The sequence below is a fragment of the Mauremys reevesii genome, linkage group 1 (genome assembly GCF_016161935.1).
Source record: "Mauremys reevesii isolate NIE-2019 linkage group 1, ASM1616193v1, whole genome shotgun sequence".
Classification (NCBI taxonomy): Eukaryota; Metazoa; Chordata; order Testudines; family Geoemydidae; genus Mauremys; species Mauremys reevesii.
The window spans coordinates 154,216,198-154,233,159 of NC_052623.1; the positions used below are offsets into that span (position 1 = coordinate 154,216,198).

The window sequence follows — 16,962 nt, forward strand, 5'->3', positions numbered from 1 at the left end:
ATTTGGTTATTTGGACAATCCTACTTGAGATATTCTTCAGATGTCAGCTTGGATCTGCCTGCCACATTCTATAAGTGAACTTTGTTTAGAGTTGTAAGAAATAATTACAGCTCTAAACAAATCAGTAAATCTTTTTATAATGCAAAAACACCGGTTACAATTCTTAAAATGAAAGTATATAGCAAGTGGAAGACACTGTAATGCCAGTGCACTTCACAAATAATAATTGTATGCATGGAGCAAATACATACTGAGACACTTGGCAACACTGTACAACCATTTAAAGTGATATTGAAGATACTAGTACACTAAAATATAAAAGCCAACACAAAGCCAAATAAGGTGACCCATACAAATCTCAATCCACCTTCTTAATGACCAGTGCTAGCATTAATTGAAATTGAAAGCATCTCCACGGGGGATAAAAGGTAGTGTTTGCCATGGATTAATGTGCTGTAATTCCTTTGCCATTGTGTAGCGCCCTATAAGCAGAAAGGGATACCTGTCTATGGTTTTGCAAGCACTAGTGGCTCACCAAGGGGGGAGGGATAGCTCAGTGGTTTGCGCATTGGCCTGCCAAACCCAGGGTTGTGAGTTCAGTCCTTGAGGGGGCCACTTAGGGATCTAGGGCTAAATCAGTATTTGGTCCTGCTAGTGACGGTAGGGGGCTGGACTTGATGACCTTTCAAGGTCCCTTCCAGCTCCATGAGATAAGTATGTCTCAAATTATTATTTATCCATATACAGATTTCAATGGGAGGTTGTACATATGGAGAAATACAGTCACTCTTCAAAGATTAAATTTATATCCTGAAGATTCTAATAATTTCTGACTTGCCTCTAGTAACAAGTGTAGTAGTATATCAGAACTAGATATTATTTAAGGTGAAATACCGAAATTTCCCCCTTTAATTACTTTTAAAGTGTTGCATATGTGACCAGTGTACAAGCTCCATAAATCTATACACACTGTTATAGAAGATATCTTCTAATTTTAGACACACATGCAATATTACTATATTACTCTTAGTAGTTTTCTTTTATATATCTCTGTACATTGGTATACTAGCTAGTTCTGTTGTATGACTTCTGAAAAATAAACACCAACACCCTTAAAATATTAGTGGTGACTAGCTCTGGCAAAGTAGGCTTGATTGTGTATTAGGTCATGTTTGTTATGGTAGAAGTTTTTTCTTCGGTAGCAATCTGTGATGTGCTTGGTGTTTGCTTGAGAAACTGCCTGCTAGCAGGTGTTGAACATGCTGTGAAAGGACTAAAGAGATTCTGTTCAGAAGCAGGTGACTCATTGTCTGTCTTGTTTGAAAAGGAGAGGTGGGAATGGTAGTCTGGGGGCGGGGCAGAGATCAAGTGTGTGGGTTGAGGGAGGAACCCTAGGAGTATCATGCTGAGGGAGAATGTTTGATTTGATCATTTGTTACCTTGTTGCTTACTTTATTATTAAAGCTCAGGAAGACGGTGAGTTTGTATTTCACAGATTGTGTGAACAGCTGGGGAAAGTGTCCGTGCACATGATCGTTTTAATGTTTCATGCCCACTATTGGTCTTACTGATTCTAAGCTATTGCACATTAAATCACTTTATATACCACTATGTTAGGCACCCAATGCTAAGATCCCCTGGATGAATACTGTTAAAAGGAACAGTGTATTTTAAGCCTATTATACTTGTTTCAGAAAAGAAAATCAAAATTGCAGTCAGCCCTGCTAGTTTAAAGAAAAATAATTGAAGAAGCCAAAGCAGTGTTGTCTTAATTTTGTCTTAAGTTCACTGGTATCAAAACCTATAACACCATGTATTTTATAAAAACAACAAGGAGTCTGGTGGCACCTTAAAGACTAACAGATTTATTTGGGCATAAGCTTTTGTGGGTAAAAAAACCCACTCCTTCAGATGCTTATGCCCAAATAAATCTGTTAGTCTTTAATGTGCCACCGGACTCCTCATTGTTTTTGTGGATACAGACTAACATGGCTACCCCTCTGATACTTGACATCATGTATGTTATGCCATTCTCCAAATATTTATAGTGACATGATAAAGTATCCTAATCAAATACATTAATAATTAATTTTCCTGGAAAGTAAAAAAGAATTAGTTCGTCCTCTTATTTTTCTTCTGATCTATAGAAATGATCTGTTCAATCTGTCACTTAACCTTTAGGCTCATAATCATCTGTGTGTTTGTGTGGGTGTGGTGTTGGGAATTTAACTGTCTTTCTTCTCTGAATAAGTATTATTTAATCAATGTCTCAGCATAATGTTAGATGACACTGGAGATTTTTCTTCCAGATAACATTAGAGCAGATGCCTTGACCACAGGATCTATATTAACTGCCTAGTATTTTTTGCAAGGACAGTCATGTTAAGAACATAAGAAACGCCATACTGGGTCAGACCAAAGGTCCTTCTTGCCCAGTATTCTGTCTTCCAAGAGTGGCCAATGCCAGGTGCCCCAGAGGGAATGAACAGAGGAGGTAATCATCAAGTGGTACATCCCGTCACCCATTCCCAGCTTCTGGCAAACAGAGGCTAGGGACACCATCCCTGCCCATCCTGACTAATGGCCATTAATAGATCTATCCTCCGTGAACTTATCTAGAAATGTTAACCCAAATGTCCAGCCAAATGTATACTAAGGCATTTACATTTTGCCTTCTTATATATACCTTGCAGTTTCCAGCTGGCTACATTATACTTTTTCATAGCTGGAAGTATGGTGGTGGTGTGACCTGCTAAATAACTGTTGCATTTTATTTTATGGAGGGCTGCATTTCAGTGTGGGGTCTTGTGTAATTAGTATGTCTGTCTGTAAAGGGGCTTGGTGTTAACTTAAATTTGCATAGCTCTTCTTTACTATTGTCTTTTATAGTGCTTAGCACTCTTATCCTGTTATCACTTATACACATTCCCTAGAGACTCTGTTACGTGAACCTAAGAGGATATAGAATATTACCATGAAATGCTATGAACCAGTGGTATCTCAGATTTAAAGTGCCCTCTATTTTTTATTTCCAGGAAATTGAAGAATGAGTTGTTGGAAGTGAGACGAAAAGGTGGAAACCGTCATTGCCGACAGGACCGCGGCAGGGTCTGTGTTCGCTGTCAGAAAAACCTGGGCTTAATCTTTGACAGGGGGGACCAGTGCCAAGAATGCAAACTCACAGTTTGCAACAAGTGTCGTGTTTTGGGAATTGATGAGAACTGGAAGTGCACTGTGTGTGCCAAGATTGCGTAAGTTCTGAAGCTTTTGTAAATATGGAGTTACAGGCCATCTGTGTAATAAATACGTTTATGCTGCTGCTGCTTTCTCACTCTTTAACACAAGGGCATAACATAGCAGGCATAGAAGGGGAAAGGCTTATTTTAGGTGGCTTATATTTTCAGCAATATTTATTTCATCATCTTCTCTTCAGCACCTGCTTGTTGTTTTTGTTGTTGCTGGGGTTTTTTTTTGTTTATTTGTTTTATGGCTTTTTTTAAAGTGCTCCTAGCATCACAGATGCTAAACCACAGGTGTGAATGAGCTGAAAATAAGTGAAGATTATTGTTTTGTAATGCATCTGTTTACATTATAAAGGAACAGACCTAATAATTGAATAATATTACAACTAAAACTATATAAGGTCCCTGGATGTTCAGTCTAATATGATCTGTTATTTTGCAAAAGAGAAGAGCTACAAAAATATGAGTAAAATTACTTTCAGCAACACTTTTATTCTTGTCTCCTTAGCCTCTGTTATATTAACACCTCCACATCTGTTAAAAAGGCTTTAATGTAAAACATCTCCCCATGCCTATAAATTAGATAGAGTTCTGAAATGAATGGCATTCTGCCAAATGTACAGGGCAAGTCGACCTTTGCTTTTCTGCTGTTAGAATATAGAGTATGGTATCAGATGTTGCTAAGCAATCCTCAGTGCAGTCATTATTAAACAGAATTGCATATGAACACTTCAAAGTTACAGCATGTCTATATGTATTTTACGGCACCACAGTATTTCTTGCTTAATCTGCTAGACTGATGTATCAGTATTATGCGTAATTTTACTTTTACTATACAATTCATAAAGTACCGTTTTACTCCTAGATTATTTAAATGTAGTGAACAGGTTCTTATTGCAAGCAGGTGGTATCTATTTGTATATTCTGAACTGTGCCAAAGGCACTTTACAGACAAGTAATGATAAGTTCCTGCCCCAAAGAGAGTGCCATCTAAATAGACAGTGTACTAATAAAGAATGGGAGATGGGATGCAAGTAAGAGCACTGTGATTGGACAGTGAAGATTTTCATACCTTTTGATACTGCCACAGTTCTAGTTTGGATTTGTTCAGTTGTATTTTCCGACATCTCATTTCTTTCTTTCTTTTTTTCTTTCTTTGCAGGGAAAACTAGAGTTTTAGGCATTTTGAAATAATTGCATTTGAATGAGGAGAGGGTTATGTGATGGCAGAGAGAGAAGGGAGAAGGTGAGGATATGAGTGAGAACTTGAAATGAGGGAGCAGTTAGTCATGCAGGTTGCGTGGAGTGAAAGAGGTGTGACCAGAGGGGAAAAAACCTCTTAACATTATATTTCAGCTATGTGGTGTGGATCTGTATAAGGGGTCTAAATCCTTCATGGTAGTTTTATTGTGCTTGTATCTTGGTAAAGGTGGGGTTTTTTTTCCTCCTGTAAACTAAATTTAATTTAGTACTCATGGAAGATTCCAGATTTGACACCCCTGAAGAATGAAATTCTGTCTTTCCACAAGACTGATACAGCATGAGCAACAGCTATTCAAGCTTCTCTATCCTGCTCCCACCAATATGACTTAGCCTGTCTTTTGAAAGGGACCACCTGTAGGACTTAGGAGGCAGTTTAGACACTCTACTCTTCAGTTCTTGGCTCTTTGGTCATCTAATTCTTGACTTTTCTGCTGAAATGGTCACCCGTGTACTATTAACTTCTATTTTGGATGTGTAAACCTGTCCGTTATGAACTGAGATCACCCAACTCCTCGCATGTAGGTCGCTAAGCTGCTGTTGGACAAGACAGACTGTTTGTCATTACCAGTGTAGTCCACCATTTTAATCCATGATCTGTAGGTGAAAGGCTCAGCATCTCATTACGCTTGAATCATCCATTTTTTTCTTCAGTAAGCTTCAAAAGCATTTCTCTTCAAGTCATTGGAACAGCAATGGTATTGTAACAACTATGATACAGCAAAGTATTGTTATTGGTGTGTTTACTGAAAAAATTACCCATGCTTTTGTATCATGGCTGGACATATGAGTGTACCGTAGAGTTTCCCTGATCTGAGTAGACATTCTAATTTAACTGGTTGCCAAAACACATAGCCATGAAAGAAAATCTGAACATCACCTGTCAGTTACCTCTATCTCTTTCTTTAATAAACTTCCATCTTTCACTCCTCTTGATTTCCCTAGTTTGATATCTCAGTCCTGCCTACCCATTATGTCAGAGGTAACCATGGCATTTCCTGTGCAATAAGAAGACATTTTGTCATGTAGTCCATGACAGATTTTCAGCACTATTCTAGTACTTACAATGGCTTTCCATTCAAATGTCAAAAAATCTGGAGAAAGATGAGGCAAATTATGAATACGCTGCCTTTGTCTCCAAATTATTTAAAAATACTTATAGTTTTAAAGAAAATGTTGTAACTACTTATCAGACAAATGGAAAGAATAATATTGTAGCATCAGAGTATCTGGAGGAAGGAGGGGAGAGACCAGGTCGAAAAACGCCAACAAAACTTTAGTACAGTCAAACCTCCACAATAGCATCTATTTTTCCAGAGTCAGCAAAAGGCAGCTCTTGTTCCCTCAGAACACTACTTTGTTTTAATTGCCCCACCCTCTCTCTCAAACCACACTTGTCTTCAATCCCGCTAATGTGGGGAGGGAGATGGCCATTACAATACATTCACTACATTCTAGAACCCTCAGAAGAAAAATCACCTAATGAAGAACTTCATCATACTCTGTGGGTGGAAATTTAAATATAAAAAAGTGAAAGATCCTCCAGCATTTTTAAATACAACATAAAGAAACCTAGCTTTATATGCAAATTGTATTCCAAAAGAACTATACATCACTAGAAAACAGAAAATGAACACTATTATTCATGATCAAGAACAAGAGAATTGGTTATCTTGCCATCTGGAGTGTCACCATTTTAAATGGCAGAGATCAAGGTTGCAAAAGTACCCAAAAGTCATGCAATGCAAAGCTAAGGTTGCCCCACATTCTTAATTCTGCCACCATGTGTAATACAATATAGTTAAGCTTGGCAGAATTCAATATTTTGTGAATATAATTTTGACGGATAATACTGCGTTTCATTTTTAAGCATTTTTTCCCAAATTGTATCTATTTGAATTTTCACAGTTGAGGGAAATTGGGGGAGGGCAATTGCAGTACGTGAGGCAGCCAAGCTACGACACTCGTGAGGCACTCTGGCAGCTCAGGCAGACACAACTTAATATGAAAGTGGTCCAAACCCAAATGTTTCAGTTCACTTCAGCAAACCAAAATGTTTCAATTCAGATTGGCCCAACCCCAAAGTGAACTTTTTAACATTTTCCCGATCGAAAATTCTCTGCAAAATTGACATTTTCACACGGAACATTTCTGTTTTGTGGAAACCACATTTTCCATTGGAAAAAATATTTCAATAGAAAATTCCTGACCTGTTCTAGTAAATGGGTAGCTTCAAGTGCATAGTCACTCTTGTAAAGCAAAAGGGGAAAACTCCTGGGATTATCTGGCAATTTAATAATTAGGAAACATGCCAGGAGGGGGAAGGAGAGGCTGAAAAATATCATATTTAAATTAAATGGGCATGGACACCCCACAGAGCTGTGTTGTGTTGTAGTTCTAGAGGAGTTTGCTACCAAATGCAACCTCCCTTGGCAGGAAAGGGTAGGTGATAGAGTTGCAAAGGACTATAAGACTTCTAATAATTGCTCACACTATTGAGCCATTTAGTTCAGGACACGGGACTATATAGATTGATGACTAATATCTGATGATTCAGATGAGACCCCAAATAAAATGTACAGCACCCAGCTGATTCAAGTACATCAATGTTGTTACAAGGAGGTGGGGGGAGGGAGAAAATTGTTCTCTTTATCCTCTGAGGACAGGACAAGAAGCAATGGGCTTAAATTGCAGCAAGGGTGGTTTAGGTTGGACATTAGGAAAAACTTCCTAACTGTCAGGGTGGTTAAACACTGGAATAAATTGCCCAGGAAGGTTGTGGAATCTCCGTCACTGGAGATTTTTAAGAGCAGGTTAGATAGACGCTGGTCAGGGATGGTCTAGATAATACTTAGTCCTGCCATGAGTGCAGGGAACTGGACTAGAAGACCTCTTGAGGTCCCTTCCAGTTCTATACTTATATGATTCTATGATTGTGCATGATTTTCTTTAAAACATTCCCAGTCATTTAAGATAGGGGTAAGAGCAAGCAGACAGATAAAGTTATTGCTGTCATACTCGCTCACTAAAGCTACCAGTCGCAATACACTCTGTCTGGTGCTACACTGGAGAACCCATCTAAACCTTACTTTGGCAAAATACATTGGAAAGGGTATTGTTTATCAGTACACTTGCTATTGAGAATGCCAGAGGTTGGCTTTTGGAGAGGCGTAAGTAAAAGAATATCATGTTTTCATATGTGAATTTGGATTTCAGGTCAGTTTAAAAAAATACTCTAAAAGCTTTGGTTTGGTGTCCCATTAAATATACTGAAAAATTATCTAAGTCATACAGTGCAGTTTGGTCCCACATCAGGATTGGGAGAAAGCAATCTATTTTTCTAGGAAAAACACTCCCATCTAGTTACAGTTATCAGTGTCTGAAAATAATAGAGTGCAAGAGACAGTTTCATTTCTAGTTCTTCAGTTTTAGTTTTGGAATGTGAGATGCAATTATTAAATTCAAACTTCAAGTCAGATTTAGGAATTCATTTTATATTTTGAATGAAAAAATATTTTTGTAAGGTAAATGGATCTGATGCTTCTAAAGGAGATGAAGGATTAAGCAACTGTAACTTGAAGCCCTTTCCGTAAACTGTTCACTATAAATTGAAAGTACACCACTACCTCGATATATAACGCCACCCGATATAACATAGATTTGGATATAACGCGGTAAAGCAGTGCTCCGGGGTGGGGGGGCTGCACACTCCAGTGGATCAAAGCAAGTTCAATATAACACGGTTTCAGCTATAACGCGGTAGGATTTTTTGGCTCCCAAGGACAGTGTTATATCGAGGTAGAGGTGTATGTGGAGTATAGTACATGGGTGTCTGACGGTTAACCCTTGGACTCCCTTGCCTTGTTAGAAGGTAAGTATTTCTATACATATGGTTTATGAGATATGAGCTTTTTAACAATCAAGGCTGCTGTGACTCAAGATCCTAAAGAAAAATTTGCATTGATGATGAAAAAGACAAAGATATAAGGTGGTGACACTGAGGTTTCCAAGCCTGTTCAACCTGTCAGTTGCTATGACTGTCTACTTATGATTTTCTTTCACTATGCATTGCATTAGACTTGGCCAGGGAGGTCAAATGCTTGGTAAGGATCCATATGTCCTTATTCTTCACATTTCATGCAGCAGATGATGGGTTTTACTTTTATTGTTTACTTCAGGCATGTCTGTTTAAATCAATTTTAAGAGCAGAACTATTTTGAACCCTCCATAAACTCTGTAGCTGTGTTGAAGGAGAAGAATGGGCTTAGTCTATCTCACAGGAAAGCAGTTCTAAAGTTACTGAGGTATAAACATTTATTACAGTGCTTTTCTTAAACGTTACCAATCAGGTAATGCTACAATCTGAATTGGGCACCAGCTTCCCAATGTAAAATAGCATCTGAATTGTGACTGTCAACCTTCTTCATGCCTTGCACCACTTTTGAAAAGAAAAAAAAAATGTTCCACCAACTATATATTAAATACGTACTTGTCATGTTTATGTCAAATTTGTCAGTTTCATGAACTTATGAATCTAAAGTGATGGTAATGATGCATCTAGATTTTAAAATACAGTAGCTTCTGCTTAATACACCTCTACCCCGATATAACACGAATTCAGATATAATGCTGTAAAGCAGCGCTTTGGTGGGGGGGCTGTGCACTCTGGCGGATCAAAGCAAGTTTGATATAACGCGGTTTCACCTATAATGCGGTAAGATTTTTTGGCTCCCGAGGACAGTGTTATATTGGGGTAGAGATGTATGATCAATTTGGTTAGAGTGGTGAATGAAAATACAATTTATAGTTTTTAGCTGTACTGTCACATAGTTCGAGTCCTTCATAATACTGCAAAGTCACATGGTTTCTTGCCTGCACAAACCAACATGAAATGGTTTCTTTAACATCTCCACTCCATCTCTGTTTAGCTTTCAATTTGCATTTTCAGGAACAGTGACCTAGCAAGCAGGAATTAAGTCTTTAATAGTCCTTAATAGCTGCAAGCTTTCTTAGGAGCAAGGGCCTCTGCAGGTGGGCACCAGCTCCATAGCAGTGTGAGCTGTAGTGCTGCTAGTAGCTTCTGCAGCAGGAGTGTCCTAAGAAAGAAATCCTTATGTGGAGTGTTAGATGTGTCGTGCAAAGGATCTGTTACACTAGTTAACTCTTCCATTCTTTCTCATCAATGGAAATTAGGTTATTTTATTTAACAAAGTAGCAGTCCTCATCATGCTTCTAGCTGCATGGCTAATTTTCAGGCAACCAATTGGCAAACCACCTAAAACTCGTCTGCAGTCCACCAGTGGACTGTGGGTCATGGATTGAGAACCAGTGAACAGACAGGATTTGCTTATTACCAGGAATCTGTTAGACATGTAAGCAGTCATGCAGATCTCACAATGAAGTTTCTTCCAGATGAGAAGGATGTACACAACTAAACAGGAGAGTTGTTAAATCTCACCAAAGCACTGCCCAGCCCTATTAAATGCTTTAATTTAGATGAAACATCCGAAGAGCATTTATTGCCAAAAATAAATTGGAACTTCTGTCAGCAGCTTCTACTTGTTTTGCAGGCAACACAAATTATATTAGACATTTGCCACATTCAACAAGATCCAAATGTACATTTTGCATTTATGCTCCATTTGGAGTATTGATGATTCAGTGAATTGCCTTTTCTGATTAAATGAACTGTTCTGAGCTACCCTGTGATCAGCTTCTTACAGTAGCATTATTGCAAGTTGGGATGGTGGTGGGAGTCTGGCATTACAATTTGTTATGAATGGAATACCCAAAAATACTGTAATCTCTGTTTTTTCAGCCTTTTATTTGACAACCCACCATGCTCATATAGAATGTTTTTATGGCTAATATCTTTCATGCATTATATAATATTCTTTATAATTATTTAAGAAGAAAACAGAAAAGATTATCTTTCTTCCCTCCAACCCCCACAATAAATTAAACAGATAAAGGGAAAAAAATGTGGGCCAAATTCACTGCTGGTGTAACTCATTGACGTAACTGGAGTGACATTGACAGGTAATTTGGCTTAAAATATCTCTGAGGCTTAGCCTTAAGCAAAGAGCATCTGCTTCACAAACCAAATAAGGAAGAGTCCTAGTTTTGAAGAGCATCACAGTGAAAGGTTCAGGATGATGTCAACCATTATTCTACTCTTGCATTTTGTATTGCAGACAAAATCATTTTTTATGCCAGTCTGTCTATAATTTACTGTATTTATTAATGTGCACCTTACAACAATAAAAAAGAGCATTCAGAACTCTAAGAGCCCCTGATGCAAGCTACAAAAATACCTAACTGGCTTCAAGACCGAGATTGATAAATTTATGGAGAGGATGGTATGGCAGGACTGCTTGTAGCAAAAATCCTCAATGGCCAGAGACTGAACACTAGATGGGGAGGGATCAGAATTACTACAGAGAATTCTTGCTCAGGTGTCTGTCTGATGGGTCTTGCCCGCATGCTCTGGGTCTAACCAGTCACCGTATTTGGGGTTGGGAAGGAATTTTTCCCTGGGTCAGATTGGAGAAAACTGGGGGGGCGGGGGTTGCCTTCCCCTGCAGCATGGGTCACGGGTCACTTGCATGTTTAAACTAGTGTAAATGATGGATTCTCTGTAACTTGAAGTCTTTTTAAATCATGATTTGAGGACTTGAGTAATACAGCCAGAGGTTAGGGGTGTATTACAGGAGTGGGTGGGTGAGGTTCTATGGCTGCAACATGCAGGAGGTCAGTCTAGATCAGGAGTAGGCAACCTACGGCACACGTGCCGAAGGCGGTACGCAAGCTAATTTTCAGTGGCGCTCACACTGCCCCCATGTCCTGGGCACAGTCCGGGGGGCTCTGCATTTTAATTTAATTTTAAATGAAGCTTCTTAAACATTTTGAAAAGCTTATTTACTTTACATACAACAATAGTTTAGTTATACATTATAGACTTTTAGAAAGAGACCTTCTAAAAACATTAAAATGTATTACCAGCACACAAAACCTTAAATTAGAGTGAATAAATGAAGACTCGGCACACCATTTCTGAAAGGTTGCTGACCCCTGGTCTAGATGATCACAATCGTCCCTTCTGACCTTAATGTCTACGAATCTATGAGTGTGTGGTTTGGAAGGAGCGCACCAGCTCTTTTGGATCAAGGGAAGTGTTGGTGGTAAAAGACTTGGGAAAATAAGATGTGTGAGTAAGAGAGAAACGGCACTTTGGGATTTTATTGTCAAACTCGGGAGTAACCTTGGAAAGAGTTAATGAACTTTGTAGTTCAAATTGCAATGGGAATTTAATCAAAGGTAAGACAGATGTAGAGTACTAAACTTACGTTAAGCCTTACTATGAAGAATTAGCACCCTCAGAAGATCATGCTATTGGTAAGTAGTGACAATATATATTCTTATCACACCCAGGGGAAAATTGTTCTTCCTGCTAACCAGAAGCTATGTGTTCTCCAGTGAATAGTCAATTTTGTTTTTAAGCAAACATCCTTAGAAAATAAACAAAAAAATTGAGTGGAAATGGTTTTCTGAATACCTTTTGGACAATAACTGATTGATTTCTATTAATTGTTTTTGCATTTTCATCAACAAGCTGCAAAGAAAAAGATAAGGCGATAATCTTTCATTATCACATTTACAGGCATATGTCTGGATTTTGATTCTTTTTTTAACTTACTCTGGTAGTGTTCAAATAAACTTAATCTATAATTGGATGAGAGAGAATTGCATCAGTGTTAATTCTTCATTGACAATAGAGCCCTATTCAGTACTCCTCAGACTTTACTCAGGCGAAACTCTCTCTTAAGTTGGAGTCTTGTCTGAGTAAGAAGTACTGTTCAATGCCCTAAAATCATCTGTAATCATATCCATTCTCACACAAACTAAATATGATTCTCTTTATCTGATATGTTTGTAAATGAATGCAGGTCAGGAAAAATCACACTCTGCTGGAGTCGTGTAAGATTTTGAAACAGTAACAGTTACTTAGGCTTTCTTTAAATGTAGAAGAAAATTCTGTCATACAATCAGGGGCGGCTCTAGACAGTAGGCAGCAGCAAGCAGCCGCGCTGCGCCTCCGCCTTCCCCTTCCCGGTCCCCTTCCCTCTCTCGGCGCGTTTGAGCTGCCTCGCCATGGGCTGCGGCAGGTCGGAGCCCGGGACCAGCGGACCTGCCGCAGTCATGCCTGCGGGAGCTCAACCGGAGCCAAATGCCGCCCCCCCGGGAAACGGCCGCCCCAAGCGCCTGCTTGGCGCGCTGGGGTCTAGAGCTGCCCCTGCATACAATGTCCATCCACTGCCATTGATTCACTGCTGGGAAATCCTGTCCTTTCTTTCCTAAGAAAAAGGGCAAGCAGAAGAAACAGTTAGAAAATGAAGTGAAAATATTTGCTGTTTCTATGAACATGTAGGCAATTTACACAGGTGCTGTCAATTGAAAATGTTTCAAAAAGAGGCTTTTTAACAAACTGGAAGAATGCTTTATAGACATTAATGTTTTATGTATGATTAGCACCAACTTGTATTCAAAATTTTAAAAGTTCTTTCCGGTGGGTGTACAAACAATTCAGAGTACTAAGGATTTTGCTAATCAATGTTGACTGAATTTACACATTTCTTGATCTTTCAAGGATAAATTCTTATAAGGGCCCGAGAACTATAAAGCTAAGTAGTTCTGCCAGCCAAAGGATGTAGGATGTGATACTCTTCACAAACTACAAGCTAAGAATGATGGAAATATAGCCCATAGATTAGCCTGGAGTCTGTTAAAGTCAGTAATCTTAAAATGTATTTTTAATATTTGTGTGTGTGAATAATTCTTGTCCACGAGAGGGAAAATTGTGATTTTAATGCATAGATTTTTCTTGGTACAGTTGGGGTTGCTAGTGGAGCCATACAAGCATACAGCTGTTTTGTGGTTTTATATCTGTGATGGAGTGCTGGAGCTAGCTGGTGAGCACAGCACTCTGATCACTTAGGCATCAATCAGCTCCCCCGGAGAAGGCTGATTGGGGATGTGTAAGTAAATTGGCTGATCAGGCTGGGAGGTCAGATGAGCCAATAGTCCATCAGCAGAGGGGTATAAGAAGGACACAGGAGGAAAGTACTGGGGAAGAGAAGGAATAACCAGGGCTAGCTCAGCCCAGTATGTGCAGAGATCTCAAGGAAGAGAGACCTCTGTTCCTCTTCAGCCCTGCAAGAAAGGGCTAAAGGTTGAGAAGCATTGTATATACATGGGACAATATTGGCATTGGCGAATATAAATCACAGGAAGTTGCCACTCAATGGGCAGAGGCTGAGAGGTTCCTGAGGCACCTGAGGATTCAGATGGACCACCTCCTTGTTACAATGCCAGATTAAGCACTACTGGAAATGCCTCCCAGTGTTAGGGTTGAGTTCAATGGGTTTACAGGTGTCGAGAAGAACTATTGGAGTAGTTTTTAAATAGCTATGGAGGCCAGTGGACACTCAAGATTCAATGTAGCCTATAGTAACTCCTTCCTCCCCTCCAACCAGTTTTCATAAATAAATAAAAAAAAGCTTTTGTGTGCTGTATGTAGTGATTTTTATTAGTATTAAGCAGTTATGAGATAAGACAGCCTTTTAAATCAGGCTTATTTATTTTACTTTAAAAAATGTTTTGATTGACTGTGTTCCTTCTAAAAATGAGGGCTGCTAGCAGTCAGTAACCAGGCTTGTGGCTAGCAGGCACTGGGTAAGCGTCATTGTACAATTCTGCTAGTGCACCTCAGTGCAGACCTGCCAAACGCTGCTCTTCCAGACAGTGTTCGGCCTCCTCTAAGCAGCAACTGCACATCTGGTTCAGTTTTGGTGGTTATGTGAGCTAGAATGGGACCACCAAACTGCTTTTCACTTGTATGAGGGCCTCTGGGTATGAGGGGACACCCAGTATGGTTGTGTCTATATTGCGGTCGGGGTTGTGATTTGCAGCTGGTGTAGACGTCCGATTACCTTACACAATGCTCTGGTGAGATCAGGTGATATTATTTTTCCAATTATACATCTGGGGAGCTGAAACACATTGATGTTCAGGCCTAGATTTTCAGAAATCCAATTAATTTTGGATACCCAAGGGCTTGATTCTTCAGAGTACTTAGCATTATACATGTTCGAAGCACAGCTTCCATTGCTTTCAGTTGTAGCTGTGAATGCTCAGCACTTCTGCAAATCAGACCCCAGGGTCTCATGTTGCTTACCCAGAAAATGACGAACACCTGTGAAAAATTTGTTTTAAGTGACTTGCCCAGCATCTGTGCAGAGGCAGCCATAGAATCCAGTTCCCCAGGACAGCCTTCAGCTGCCTTTATCATGAGAGCCTCCTTTCTCTTCCTGCAGTCCCTTGCCTCATTCACTAGAAACCTTCCAACATTTCTGCAAAAAAAACAAAGCAGAGCTTCTGCAGAGAACAGAGTCTGGTGGGAGTTGCCCTAGTAGATATTTCTGCTCCTGTGGCCCTATCCTATGCCTCCTGCTCCTCTCTGCCCCACCCTCACTTCTGACCCTCACTCTCCTCCTATCTATCCCTCATCCCATCTCTTAAAAAACATCGGGGTGGGGAGGCATTATAAACTAAAATCTGAAATGTTTATTGGACACTAAATAAAAAAACAAAAACTTCTAACTTCTATTGATGATCAAAAATGTTTTGGTTTCCTGTTTTTCCTGAAACCATGAAAATGTTGATGAAAATCAACTTTTGTGCAAGCTTCCATTTAACCAAAAAGCCATTTTTCACTTAAGGAAGAGGGCTAAACAATTTTTCTACCAGATCTATTCTATTATATTACACTTTGCAGGCTAATTTTTGATTCTTTAGCTTGTACTGTGTGGCTGTGATCCATAGCTGTATATGTGCATGTTGGGTGAACAACATCGTGATGATTTAAGAAACAGTTTTGGCTGGTTGGATCAGTTCATGTGTGCATTTTGTTTTGTTTCTTTCTCATGTAGACAGCTAAGGATAGTGACAGGTGAATGGTTTTTTGAGGAGAGGGCAAAGCGCTTCAAACAATCCAACCTCCTTGGAACTGATGTTGTCAGACAGTCCATCCTACGCAAAGTCCCAGGTAAAAATAAGAACACACAAGAAAAGTTGTTCTCTGTTTAGACTTATATTTTAAACCTAGTTGTCAAAATGTTTTTACCAAATGTGGGTTTTATCCTTCATATTCTAGAATTCATAGCCTGTGTCACTACTTTTAATGGAGTCATAGTTTCTAAGGCCAGAAAGGACCATTGTGATCATATAGTCTGACCTCCTGCATAACACAGGCCACAGAGCTTCCCCAAAATAGTACCTAGAGCAACTCTGTTAGACATTTAATCTAGATTTAAAAGTTGCCAGTGATGGAGAAGCCGCCACAACACTTGGTAAGCTGTTCTAATGGTTAATTACTCTCACTGTTCAATTGTATACCTTATTTCCACTCTGAATTTGTCTAGCTTCCACATTCAGCCATTGGATCATATTCTACCTTTCTCTGCTAGATTGAAGAGCCCATTATTAAATATTTGTTCCCCATGTAGGTATGTATAGACTGTAATTAAGTCACTTCTTTACCTTTTCTTTAAGATAAACAGATTGAACTCCTTGAGTCTATTACTATAAGGTATGTTTTCTAAATCTTTAATCATTATCGTGGCTCTTCTCTGAACCCTCTCCAACTCATCAACATCCTTCTTGAATTCTGTGTCCAGTTCTGATGCCCACCATTCCAGCAGTGCTTGCACCAGTGCCAAATACAGAGGTAGAATAACCTCTATACTCCTACATGAGATTCTCCTGTTTATGCATTCCATGATCGCATTAGTTCTTTTGACCACAGCATGACCAGCTGATTATCCATCACAACACCCCCAGCCCCATCTTTTTCAGATGTGTTGCTTCCCAGAATAGTTACCATCCTGTAAGTATGGCCTACGTCCAGTGTTCCTAGTTGTATACATTTACATGTAGACATGTTAACACACACATTATTTGCTTGCGCCCAGCTTGCCAACAATCCAGATATCTCTGTATTAGTGACTTGCCGTCTTCATTTATTTACCACTCTCTCTGCAAACTTTATCAGTAATAATTACATATTATTCTTCTAAGTCATTACTTGAAGTGTTAAATAGCATAAGGGTCAGGAACCAATCTTTGCAGGGCCCCACTAGAGAGATACTCATTGAACGATGATTTCCCCCATTACAGTTACATATCAGTTTTTCATCCATTCAGTGTGTGCCATCTTAATTTTTTATCATTCTAGCTTTTTAAACAAAATGTTGTGTGGTACCAAGTCAAATGCCGTACAGAAGTCTGTCTATTACATCAACACTATTAGCTTTATCAACCAAACTTTTAATCTTTTTAAAAAAAAGTATCAAATTAGTTTTACAGGATCTATTTTTCATAAACCCATGCTGATTGGCATTAA

General features: G+C 39.1%; 1 protein-coding gene across 19 annotated transcripts in view; it reads left to right on the plus strand.

Annotated features, from left to right (window-relative positions):
- SYTL5 (synaptotagmin like 5) overlaps positions 1-16,962 on the plus strand; it is a 186,418-nt gene that overhangs the window by 113,763 nt on the left and 55,693 nt on the right. For all 19 annotated transcript variants that reach the window (XM_039546594.1, XM_039546480.1, XM_039546603.1 and 16 more), the window contains 2 exons: positions 3,036-3,251; positions 15,491-15,606. In XM_039546594.1, the coding sequence (XP_039402528.1) occupies positions 3,036-3,251; positions 15,491-15,606 (332 nt within the window). The remainder of the gene's footprint in view (positions 1-3,035; positions 3,252-15,490; positions 15,607-16,962) is intronic.